Source organism: Pangasianodon hypophthalmus, chromosome 4 (assembly GCF_027358585.1).
Source record: "Pangasianodon hypophthalmus isolate fPanHyp1 chromosome 4, fPanHyp1.pri, whole genome shotgun sequence".
NCBI classification, from domain to species: Eukaryota; Metazoa; Chordata; class Actinopteri; order Siluriformes; family Pangasiidae; genus Pangasianodon; species Pangasianodon hypophthalmus.
The window spans coordinates 25,648,017-25,661,363 of NC_069713.1; the positions used below are offsets into that span (position 1 = coordinate 25,648,017).

Consider the following 13,347-nt stretch of genomic DNA (forward strand, 5'->3'; position numbering starts at 1 on the left):
CCCTACCTAGGAACACTACAGAGTGTATAAAATAACGACATCTACAGCCTATATAGTGCACTATTTATGCATCACGGAGCTGTTTGGTCTTCTGCCGCACTCTTGTCGTCATTAAGGTATTACTCGCTTCAGGTTTAGACCCAAATTCTCTCTCTCGAGACGACTTAAAGAGCACTCTGGACCGCTTGAATGGACAAATAAGGTAAACAAATATTTATTTACATAATACTGTTGTTTGTATACCTCTCATTTTAGCTGCAGTGACAGCATACGTGGTTGTTTGCTAGACAGCCGCTAACTAGCTAGCAGTTAGCTATGCTGGCTACCTGGCATTAGCTTGGAACAAGCTCAGTAACAGGCAGCTGAAACCCAGAGCACTGTAAACACTAACACACTTCAGAGACAAACATTCCAGTTATTTTATTTTCCTGTTACGGTTTATGTGCGAAACACGTTTAAGTTCTTATTTATCCATCAGCAGGGTTGTCAGACTTGAACTTGCCACCACTACTCCCTTTTTAAAATGACCACTTGAGTGCTAATTTAATTAACATTCTCCAGCTGGATAGAAGTGTTGTCAAACATACAGGAGCAGAAATGGGTTACAGTGTGCTTCTCTGAGGACATTCCGACACAGCTTCATTCAGACACGGCATACTAGCGCACTGCTCAGTGTGGAAGGACACTACTTCCCCACAGGGTTCACACATACTGTTTAGTACGCTAGTATGCTAGTTTCCACAGAGTCTCGTGCTGAGAGTTCAGGCTGCACGACACGTCTCGCGGAATCTCCTCGCTATTTTAAGCGCGTGCACGATGACAGCTGTGAGTGCGCTCGTGCAGCTCCAGTTAGACGCCTTTAAATATAGTCCCTCATTCTGCATGGCAGTGGATACTGTGCAGGTCATGCATTTTTAATAAGCAGTAAAAAAAAAAAAAAATAATCGTATGGCTTTTCTGATTTCAGTATCAGGTCTGTGAAACCACCATCACGAGCTTACAAGCTCTGCAGTTCTGCAGGTGGCACTGTTAAAACATCATGACACTATCACTGAGCGCAGGAAGAGGATTCGCACTGCTCAACGTGGAATGAAGCAGTTGAGCACGCTTCATTTACAGCAACCAGGCACAGACCTGGTCGCATAGTATGTACATCCACAGAGCTGGACCAACGACATGGTGAGCGAAGACGCCACATGACAGGTGTTTGGGTCTCAGTTGTCACTGGGTTCCAAGTGGTGCGACAGAAAAGCATCATCTGGAGAACAACAGTGCCACAGCCATCCATATAGGCGAGGGACCAAATTTGTTTGTGCTCTCAGGGTGGGAGGGATGTTAGACTCTCTCTCTCTCTCTCTCTCTCTCTCCCCCTCCCCCTCTCCCCCCCCCTCCCCCCATGTGTGAGCTTGTGTGCGGAAGAGGGTAGATAGCGCTTTCCTCCAAAGTTGTTGTGCTGCCCTTTGACGCAGCATGTGCAGCAGTTCGAAAAGATAGTTGGCTTGCTTCACGTGGCTCAGATGAAGCACGTGATGGCCTTCACTCTCCGTGGTTGGTAGGTGTTGCATGATAGGGAAGAGGTGGCTGGATAGGAAATGACCAAGTCATGCATTGTTTCTGCATGATGTATGTCGAAACCTTAATACTCACTGGATACACACATCCTCACAGCAGCCAAGCCAACTGTCTGCGTGCTTCTGTCAAGCTTTGCAGGATGTCAGAAGCGAGCTGGTGGGGTGATGCGAGATCAGGTCATCTGGGTTCGGTCCTGTGTAACATTATAAAATACATCAACGAATCAGTGTGTAAAATACCTCAAATTCTATTTGATAACTGGCCCGGATTACAATACTCAGTATCAGATCAATACATCAGTTATAATCAGATCACCCTGTCAGTTACAGATTGGGTTTCGTATATTGCAGATGATGATCCATCCGGGAAAATCAGCACCGTCATCTTGCAGCTCACCATTTGTTTATTGTGTAAAGTCACATTTGTGGCAGAAACACCATAGATACACTCACTGTCCACTTTATTAATAACACCTGTACATCTGCACTTTCACGCAGTTATTTAATCAGCCAATCATCTGACAGCAGCACAACGCAAAAATCTTACAGATACAGGTCAAGAGCTTCAGTTAATGTTCACATCAAACATCACAATGTTGGTATCAGGAGGGCTGGTTTGAGTATTTCAGAAACTGCTGATCTCCTGGGATTTTCGCACACAACAGTCTCTAGAATTTACACCCAATGGTGCGAGATACGGAAAACATTGAGTGAGCGGCAGTTGTATGGGTGGAAACACCTTGTTGATAAGAGAGGTCAGAGGAAAATGGAGACTGGTTCGAGCTGCCAGGAAAGATATAGTAACCCAAATAATCACTCTTTACAACATGCACAACACATCAAACCTTGAGGTGGATGGGCTACAGCAGCAGCAGACCACATCAAGTTTCACTCACTGCTGTTGTAGCCCATCCACCTCAAGGTTTGATGTGTTGTGCATGTTGAGATGCTTTTCTGCTCACCACTGTTGTAAAGAGTGCTTATTTGGGTTAGTATAGATTTCCTGTCAACAGTCTTGTTATTCTCCTCTCCTCTTTCTCATCAACAAGATATTTCATCCTGCAGACCCTCCACTCAGTGTTTTTTATTTTTCACATCATTCTGTGTAAACTCTGTCTGTGTGAAAATCCCAGAAGATCAGCAGTTTCCATTCTGATGTTTGATGTGAACATTAACTGAAGCTCTTGACCTGTATTATTTTATGCGTTGTGCTACTGCCACCTGATTGGCTAATTTAGATAACTGCATGAATGTGCAGTGTACAGGTGTTCCTAATGAAAATGGACGGTGAGTGACCGTATTCAGTGTTTTACACATTGATAAGTGGACTCAGGTGGTGCGGTATGCAAACACAGCTTTTTTTCTAAACACCCGTGCTGTAGATCAGGAGATTTGATGCTTTGCTCAGATGTTTTAGTTGATGCTTGCGCTGAAATGTGTGTTGACATTTGGTAATAGAAGCAGCTGTGCAGTGCATTTGGACCACACACACTTGTCTGTTGTTGGCTCAGGTCATGTTTGTACTCTCTTGAGAGATTAGTCTATGCAAAGTGCATGACTCATGCTTTTCAGAGTGTGCAGAGTTTGAATAGAGTAGAATAAAAACTTTGTCATATGACTGAGGCCAGTGGATGTTCCTGATACAGCCTTACTGCAAAGAAATGACAAAGGTGGACAGAATAATAATCCAGGACACACACACACACACACACACACACACACACACAGGGCTAATACAGGATATAATGTACTTACAGTACTTAAAAGAAACCTCCACCCAGAAGCACTTTAAAGCTGGTTTGTTGGTTGGTGCTGTGTGTTTATTGGTTGGTGCAGTGTGTTTGTTATTCCTGTGCTGATATCACACATTACTTTTACAGTTACAATGGCAGTTAATAGGGAAAAAAATGTTAGTGATCTCAAACATAAGTGATAAATGGTTTCTGTCTCAGTTTTACAGTGACGGTTAATGAAGAATTTATTATTTATTATTACTATTACTGAAGAATCCAGCAAAGACGTCATGAAGGAGCAACGAGATGTTGAGCAGGATGGTGTTAACGGCAGTAGTAGCATGATCTGCTTGAGCAGAGTTTACAGCTGAGGAGGTGAGGTGAGGTGAGGTGAGCTCACCACTGTCAGCAGGCAGTCATAAGGCATTGTGGGTAGTGTAGGAAACCATTATCCCAAAGTGAAATAGACTAACATAATTTCATTGCAATGTCAAGTATACACAATTTTCTACTTATCCCAACTCTATTCGGTTAGCTAAGACGTTTGGCTCCATTCACCCAAAGTCTTTTCCATAAGTAGATTCACAAATCTTCATACAAATAACATTAAACAACATAATCTCATTTTAAAATCATTTTAAAATAAATAACGTGGGTAGTGGAACTACTTTCATCTTCCAGCTTTCTGGTAAAATTCCACCTTGTCTGTCTTTCATCAGTTTTGGACAGAAAAAAAAAGGCTGCCCATAAGCATTAGAGTATTCTGCTACACTGTGAAGTTTTGTTTATTTTTTGGATTACAGTAAATCATAATGTGTCCTAAACCACATCGGAAATTCTGCATGACTGAAGAACAGGATTTGGTTTGAGGCAGATATTTATGGAAATGATTCAGTTTGAGGGAGACTTCCTTTACGTCTTACTGAAGAAGCAGACAGACACTGACCATGTGTCAGTGTTTTATTCTGCCGGGAGCTCTGTGGATGAGCTGAACGCTTATGTCATTCTTATTTATAGGATCCAATTAGCAAGTGGTTCAGTGTCACAGGTTTATACGCAGCTCGTAAGATCAGAATAGTTCTGATGTCTTTTTCATTTATTTTGTGAGAGCTCTCTTGGAAAAGCTATGAGTAGCATGAATCTAAATCTGTTTTGCTATTCATGCTAGTGCCTGGTAGGTTTTCTGAACAGTAGTGGCGTGTGAGATGTTGAGCTTTAAAGAGATGCTTCACAGGTGTGTGTGTGTGTGTGTGTGTGTGTTTGTTAACTATTTTATAAAGCTATTTGTTTTATGAATGCATTTTCCAACCGTGAATACCATTTTTCCACTTGAAGTTTTACTCTCTGTTAGTCCTCGGCTCTTTATTCTATCACCACTAGATATTTTTCTATCCGGGTATTAAACAGACTTGAATTCAATCTCTGGCAAAGTAAAATGTGACTGGTGTTTCCATTAAAACCTGTCAAAGCCTGTTTGTACTGAAAGTGTGGCAGAGAACCAGTGTTCTTCCACTTTACTTAATGTCGAAACCAAAGCAACCTTGTGAGATGTAACTTTCGTCTGACAAAACCCCAGTACACACGAGTAAAGCATAAAATCCAGAGACACATTCTTACACATTATGAACCTAATTTAAAATCGTTATCTACATCATTGCTATGTAGTGCAGCCTGTAGCTACAAAACAAACTACTTGTAGTTATACTAATGATACCAATTATATGCTGTTTATTCACTCTCCCAGTGCTTCATGTGAACCACCATCATCATGTCCGGTGTGAATTCTAGATTAGACAGATATGAGCCAACACTGCATTTGACTGAACTCAGAATTAGGCTGTGATTTTTGAGCTCAGCACATTCAAGCTTAAAGGTGGGAAAAAACATGGCTGTCTCCATGAACGTGTGTGTATTGTTAGCAACAAGATAGCCAGCAAACCTTAGCAATCATGAGTTTGACTTTCAAAACAGCAAACTGTGGTTATAGATTTATCCAACTAATGTGTCTATGTTGACTAATCTAAAGTAAATACTACTATGAACTCATTTAACGTAGTGCTGCGACATTTTGTTTACCGTTGACAGTGTGAGCGGCCATGTTGATTTAACGCCGAATGCTGATCCCAGAGTTGAGGACACCTTCCTGATTGTCTGAATAGGAATTGACGTTATTATCTTTGCTGTTGTGAACACGATACTAGCTAGTATCAAGGAAAGCAAAGAATCTGAGACACTGCTCAGTACACAATCCCTCCACGTCCTCCAGGAACCCGCATCCTCTTTTGTGGGCTCTCCTCTTCAGCTCACCCCACAGGGATTCACTGGGGTTTAGGACAGGGGACAGAGATGGCCATGTTATAAGCTTGATTCTGTGGTCGTTGAATCATTTAGTGTGGATTTGTTTTGGAGCTTTGTCTTTCTGAAGGATCCAGCTATGACCCAGTTGTATCTTCTTGGCAGAGGCAGCCAGTTTTTTTATGCAAGTTTCCTGGTACTTCATGGAGTCCATGCATCCTAACAAAGTTTCCAGGCCCTTTGGAGCAAAACAGCCCAGCATCACAGATCCTCCACTATTCCTAACAGTTGGGATTATTACTTAATTAATTTTTTGTATAACCGTCCTTGTTTTCTGCCAAACCCAACTTCAACGTTTGATTCCAAACAGTTTGTTTGTCTCTGACCTTGAGGCAAACAGAGGGTTTGTGGGGGCTCTGAACTCAGACAGAGCAGTGTAAAGTGTCAGGCTGTGTGCGTCTTCGAGCACCTCTTCACCTCCAACACGAATGCTCGTCATCTGTGACGCTATCATCAGAGATACGCAGTTCAACTCTTTAACACTCTGCTATCCTGATTCAAGACTGTCTGGCATAACCACTTCACAGTCAAAAAAACTATAATCCACTCTGTCTTAATGCAGCGTGAACTGCTCAAAGGTGATAGTTTGCGCTTGTAGAGAAGTGTGGGAGAGATCTTTTAATCTCTGATTCAATTCTCACACTAGGTCGTGGGTGTGACCTTTTTTAGCATACTACTCAGTCTTCATTCTTGGCTACGATTACAGTGTATGTCTCTGTGTTTTGATTTTACTGAACTGATTGTAATTGGTTGTGGAAACACCCTGCACTTGTTAGAAGAGATGGCTCCCATCCAAATAGATTATGATCTCACATGCTGTCAGCAAATATATATTATCGTGTCCAGTCCATGAGCATGATTGATTAGACATACAAGCCATTATTCCTGTACGTCTTCTCCCTCCTCCAAGCATACTTTTGATTGTAGTTATACTAGCTCCCTCTGCAGGCCCGGATGTTTAATATTACATAATATTACAGTATTACATAATATTACAACTGATTTTCCCAGTCAGGATGTACAATAGGTAGAAAATCAAATGGAAATTAAATTCTGAATGCCATTGTGGTGCTTATGTAAAAAATATGGTGCACTTCAAGTCTTTGGAACCGAATTGTGATGCCTCTGTATGTACTATAAAATGATCAACTGGCTGTTAACTGAGACCTGGCTTCACCAGACAGGAAACAAGATATTAATTGAAGCACAGCCAGCTTTTTTACATTGCACAAGAGATAATAGAAAGGGTGGCGGAATTGCCTTTTCTGTATGCAGTTCACTTAAGCTATAAAGTGGTCAGTTTCACCTCCTAATCACCTCCTCGTACTAGACTGGTCTCCGAATTTGGTAAAAAGACTGTCCAAATCTTCTACTGATTCTGACTCTATTTTACATCCATGTTGATAATTCTGATACGTATCTGAAACACCTATTCAGTTTGTTAGAAACATTTGGACACTCTCAGCATGTTCCCCAGCTTGCTCATAAAAAGGCAATATCCGTGTTCTTATTAGCCCTGAAACATCAAAATCACAGTCACTGATAGGGCTGTGTGGTATGACGATACATATCACAGGACGATAGAAAAGTGTCCTGTATCGCCAGTGCCACAAAGAGGCTAGGAGCTACTCGTGGTGTGCAGTAACACAGATTAAAAACAAGCATGGAGGAGGGAAAGACTAAACTGCACTCTCAGTATCTGTAGCAGAGAAAAAGACTCACTTTCTGTTTTCTGTGAGTGATCAACATAGAATTACTGCTAAAGCTTGTTTCTGCAAACTTAAATTTAAATTCATGTAGACAAACATGAACATGAATGAGTTTAGCTTGTATTTTAAGCTCATGTAGTAATAACCTTTCACTTATTAATGCTGATGAAGTTGAGGATGTTACATCACCTAAAACGATCCACTTGTTCCCTTGACTTGATTCCCACAAACCTTTTAAAATATATTTTTCACTGATGATGAAAAACTGCTGTAAATTGCTCTTTTGTTCTGTTTCTATATACTATTATCATACCACTACGGTAAAAGAGTAATGCTGATCTGGTTATTATTAGCATCTATTGGCCAGTATCAGATGTTCCATTACTCATCAAATTACTTGAAACAGGTATCTATGAAATGTGTTTAATTACATGTTTAATTACATAGCTATCTCTTACTAGGACATGTACCAGTTTGGTACATAGCCATGGCACTGAAGTGGCTCTTGTCAAAGTTAGAAATGACCTTAGGATTAACAGTGATGTGGACACATTGTCTGTTTTAATGATTTTTATATGTGAGTGCTGCTTTTGATGCTGTCAGTCGTGTTAGTTAATTAAGGAGTCGTAAATATCGATCTAAATGGCCTAGATTTTAGGTGGTGTTCTACGAGGTTCAGTTCTAGGTCCTCTGCTTTTTAGTTTTCACATGCTTCTATTTGGCATGATCGTATGAAAGCATAACTTGTCCTGTCTTTCATATGCTGATTAATCTCAGCTGTACCTCTGTCTGTCGCTCGCTCGCTTGCTCGCTCGCTCGCTCTCTCTCTCTCGCATGCTCTCTCTCTCTCGCATGCTCTCGCACGCTCGCTCTCTCTCTGGCTCTCTCTCTCTCTCAGTAAGCTTGTTGAGTGCCTTGAGATCAGTAAGTGGATGTCACACAATTTGCTACATATAAACAAAGACCAAACTGTTGGCAAAAGCCAGGATGTCTTACCTTACCCAGCTCTGTTGTCTCTCAGATGCACTGAACAGGTCCAAAACATGGGTGTAATTATTGATCTGCTGATTCCAGAGTCATATTACAAATCTTACCAACACAGCTTTTCATCATCAAAATAATCTCTCTCATTGAAGAGACTTTTGCCCTAGCCTGAAAAACTAATGCATGCTTTTATTTTAAGTAGATTCAAATACTGTAAGTCTTTACTGGAAAAACGACAGACAACGACAAAAAAAACGACAGACAACTTCCAGCTTATTTAGATTCAGATGAAGATGTCTGTTTACTGGTAATTCCATGTCTCTATCCCCATCTGTGGTCATGAGCTGTGGATAGTTACTGAAAGAATGCCTCCTGGCCGGCTCACATTGGAACCATGTGAGGCATGTCCCACTTGTCGGAGACCCCAGGGCAGACCCGGAACCCAATGGACAGATTGTGTATCTCACATTTGGCTTGTTGCTACTGTGACCCCCAGAAGGAAAAGTGGAAAAAATGTCCTTACAACGCTGCTTACCTGAACAAGTCAATATGACCACACTCCCCCTGTCATCAGACCACTTCACTGGTTACCAGTCAAATACAGAATTGATCTTAAAATTTTTTTATTCCTGTGTTAATCCCTGAATGGCATTGCTCCCAGGTACATTTCACATCTGCTCGCATGATGTATACCAAACCGAACTCTGGGATTGTCTGCGACTAAGCTCCTTGTTATCCCTAGATTACTAAAGTCAGTAAAATAAAGTTGGTTCTTTATTATTATTAACAATTAATCACACACACTTTTTTTTTCATAGCTTTTTTTTTTTTTTTTTTTTTAACCCATCTTTACCAAGGGTAAAGTCAATTCTGGAATTGACTGCAACTCGTTGCAAAACTGCTTGGTTTTCCTTAATGCAGAGCACTGAAGCTGGAAGCAGTATGCAAGAGTGTCAGGTAAACACTCCAACGCAGTTAACATCAACTGACCAATGCCAAACAACAAAAAGGATTCCTTCAGACGTGTGGCCATAGTCTTTATTTATTCTGCAGTTCAGGCTTTTTAACTCACACTGCCTGTGACAAGTCATTCATTCACTGAGCACAGAGTTTCTATTCTGTACTTTTTTGCCATGAGTAAATAAAGTGTAAATGTCTATTTTGCACTGTCAGATTTTTCTAAATATACGTTACAGATCTGCGTTTTGTATGTCTGGGTCTTTAAATCCATCAGAACTGCACTCAACAAACACAATCTGTGATTGTAGTTTTACTGAGGGCACAAACTCTATAGGCTTTATAAGGTCAAGGTCATCCCTAGAAATCTGTAAGTATTCGGTCTGTAAAAATAATTAAAGAGCAGGTTTCTGTCCTCTACTGGCAAGTAACAGCATGTCTTTCTATGGTTGACCTGACAATGATTACATCAGAGAGGCCAGTGGCCGGGGAGGCAGAAGCAGTTTGAGCAACGGGGGAGTGTGAGCAGGAATGGAAGACGCTGGTGTTGCTCTTTAACGTTATCTAGTTTATCTATTGTTTCTGATTTGTGTTTTTACATTCAGGGGCACCGGCGGGATGGACATCACGAGCCGTTGCACCCTGGGCGACCCCAACAAGCTGCCGGAGGGCGTGCCGCAGCCGGCCCGCATGCCCTATGTGTCAGACAAGCACCCGCGGCAAACTCTGGAGGTGATCAACTTGCTGCGTAAGCACCGCGAGCTGTGTGACGTCGTGCTGGTGGTAGGCGCCAAGAAGATCTACGCACACCGTGTCATTCTTTCAGCCTGCAGCCCCTACTTCAGGGCCATGTTCACTGGCGAGCTGGCCGAGAGCCGGCAGACTGAGGTGGTGATCCGCGACATCGACGAGCGCGCAATGGAGCTGCTCATCGACTTCGCCTACACCTCACAGGTCTGACACTTAGGCTGTAGGCTTGGTTTTACACACGTGCTTTTGTGCATATTTATGCAGCTATTTATGCCACAGACCAATCATGAATGCATGCAGTTCTTTTGTATAGACAATTTCTTCATCAATTTTAGAGAAAATGTAACATATCATGATGTACATCGTTTCAAGATATGAAATTATCCATATCGTTATAAGATTTTGTCCATAGCGCTCGCTCACTGATATTTTGTGAAGCTCACAGCTTTTGTGAACCTTGAAAGTCAGAAGTTCAGTGTTTGTACCAGTGAATAAATATAACTTAAATTTGTTAATAACTACAAGTACGAATGCTTTTGAGTCGTATTTCCTAGGAATGATGAATTTAGTAGACAGGTTTGGTGTTCCTTTATCTTTAAGACGACCACTAAATGTCTGTACTCTGGGTTGGCACTGGTAGTGTGTGAGAGATTAACTGTAGGTGTATTTGTGGCACTCAGGTGACCGTGGAGGAGGGAAATGTGCAGACGCTGCTGCCCGCCGCCTGCCTGCTGCAGCTGGCTGAAATCCAGGAGGCTTGCTGTGAGTTCCTTAAGCGCCAGCTCGACCCGTCCAACTGCCTGGGCATCCGGGCTTTTGCTGACACGCATTCATGCCGAGAGCTGTTGAGAATCGCTGACAAGTTCACCCAGCACAACTTTCAGGAGGTAAAGGGCTTCCTTATAGCTCAGGGCTTCAGTCAGTGGGAGAAGGTGGAAGTAGACGTGTAACAATAATCTGTGATATTCTGCAGTATTCAGCATGAGTAGTATGATGATGATGATGATTATTATTATTATTATTATTGTTATTATTATTATTTATAATGGTGCACAAAGGCACAACAGATAGTATTGCTGACTTGCAGCTGCAGGGTCTACAGTTTGACCCTGAGCTCGGGTTGCTGTCTCTGTGGAGTTTCTGTGCTCCCCATTTCCGTGTAGATTTCCCCCAGGTTCACCAGCTTCCTCCAAAAACATGAGGGTAGGTGGGTTGGCTATGCAGAATTGCCCCTAGGTGTAAATAATTGCATGAATGTGTGTGTGCATGGTACCGTGTACATAGTGTTCCCACAACCCTGCCCCATTATTGAAGCTGAATGAAGTGCTGTGAGGAAGCTGCCTAGGTAGTCGGCATATTTTGGCCCAATTAATAGCCAGTTATCTAATTCTGTTTACTACACAATACGTTCATGAAAGATTTGTGTGACGAGGAGGAGGGAGGGGCTAGGCTGTGAGGATGCATGCCTGGCACTGAGCTGTCTAATCAGTGGGAGAGAGTGATAAAGGAGCGGCTGGAAACGCCTGAGGGGGAGAGGGAGACATGCACGTGTGTTTTATGTTTGTCACAAACAAAAAACAAAAAAAAAAACAACCAGGCCATAACTGTCACTTGGCCAAAGGTTTGTTAACTGTGTCAATAACTAATCCTACCATTCTGATTAACAGTCATACTTGTTTAAGTCGTTCACAGGGTAAAATTTCATCAGATTTCCCTCCACTCCAAATTAGTCTTAAAAAGCATAGCTGTGTTTTTATCCAGTCTAGCAAGTCATTGTTATATTTGTTAATCATTACAGTGATCTCATTACAGAAGACTCAGTAATGTAATCAGTAGCATTGCTGCTATGTAATTGTACCTGTGAGGAGATGAGACAGCAAGCTTTACTTCTTTCTTTTGTTACTTCAGGGCTGTGAGTGTTGCTCAGTCTCAGGATGAGTAAGATCGAGAGCGACATCCCTGTGCTAAATTTAGCAATGCTCACTGGTAATAAACTATATTATGTGTCTCCCTTTTTTTCCATGAGCGTCATGTTTAATAGATAAAGATGCAGCCCTGTGTTATTTTTACCCCAAAGGAAAATTTGAATCCTAACATTTGCTAAATCTATCAAATAATAATCATCATTTAACCTTGAATAACCAATAGTTTAACCACACCAAATTGCCAGGCCGTGTTCCCATTTCTGTTTTTCTTTCTCCATAATCAGCCTTTTTATTATACTCTCCTCTATAATCACCCAATAACCTGAGACTATGTGAATAAGACGAGCGCATTCTTTCTGTTTGTTGTGCGACATTTCATTGTTTGGTTAGCTAGCTTAACAAACAAAAGTGGACTCTTAAATAAGCTTAATAATAACCACTAGATATTTAACTTTGTGTCCTCTTTTTGTTTTTGGATTTCTCACTATAAATTGTTTGGAATTTATCCTACAGCTTGTCAATAGGTTGTAGTCTATTACACTTTCAGTAAATGAACCTTGGCTTCATACTACTGATAGCTTGCAAAGCTGCACTGCAAATCAGACATCGGGGTCTGAATATCCTCTTTCCAGCATATGTCTGTGATGAATTTGAGTTTGGCAGAATTGGTTTATGTAATAATTCTTTATTTTACAAACTCTACCTCACACAGAATGTCAACAGTATGGCTGTGGTTTTGTGAATTTAGTCTGTCCATTTGATTGCCTGTTTCTGTGTTCACCCACTGATGTTTGATTGACAACCAAAGCTGATTGATCCACCAGCCGACTAATCCGGCTTGATGAGAGGTTAAGTGTTACATGTGGCTAATGGCTATACACAGCATCCTGAAGACTTTCCCAGGTGGAAAACTTTACCTCTGGTTGTTACAAAGCACTGACACTTTAAATCGATTTATGTGGAGTGCCAAGTTTTTGTGTTGGTTGTTACTATAGAAACGATAATGTATGGGAATGAGCACATTAATATAAACCTTGCAGTCTGAATTACTGTCTGAATTTCTGTTATAGAAACTTAGTTAAGACCTTCGGACTAATCAGAATCAAGCATTTAACAATGCTGTGGTGTTTTAACATTACTGGGTTTAATTGTATTTATCATGCCATAGAAGGTTCTCTTCTATGGGTTCCTTCTCCTTTTATTTCTATTACAGTGAAACTGAATTATTGATCTCTTGAACTTTCACCCCTTTTTCTCAGCCCTGTTTCTTTATGTTGGTAAAGTACCAATAAATTCATTTTACTGTGACAGTTAGGTTGCTAACAGGGTGAGGCGTTATTGTGGACTGATGGGTTGATTCTCT

At 41.3% G+C, this 13,347-nt stretch overlaps 1 protein-coding gene across 1 annotated transcript in view; it reads left to right on the forward strand.

Moving 5' to 3' along the window:
* klhl20 (kelch-like family member 20) overlaps window positions 1-13,347 on the forward strand; it is an 18,454-nt gene continuing 5,107 nt past the window's right edge. The window contains exons 1-3 of the mRNA XM_026937276.3: window positions 1-202; window positions 9,915-10,263; window positions 10,740-10,946. Coding sequence (XP_026793077.1) covers window positions 9,928-10,263; window positions 10,740-10,946 — 543 coding nt within the window. The 5' untranslated portion in view covers window positions 1-202; window positions 9,915-9,927. The remainder of the gene's footprint in view (window positions 203-9,914; window positions 10,264-10,739; window positions 10,947-13,347) is intronic.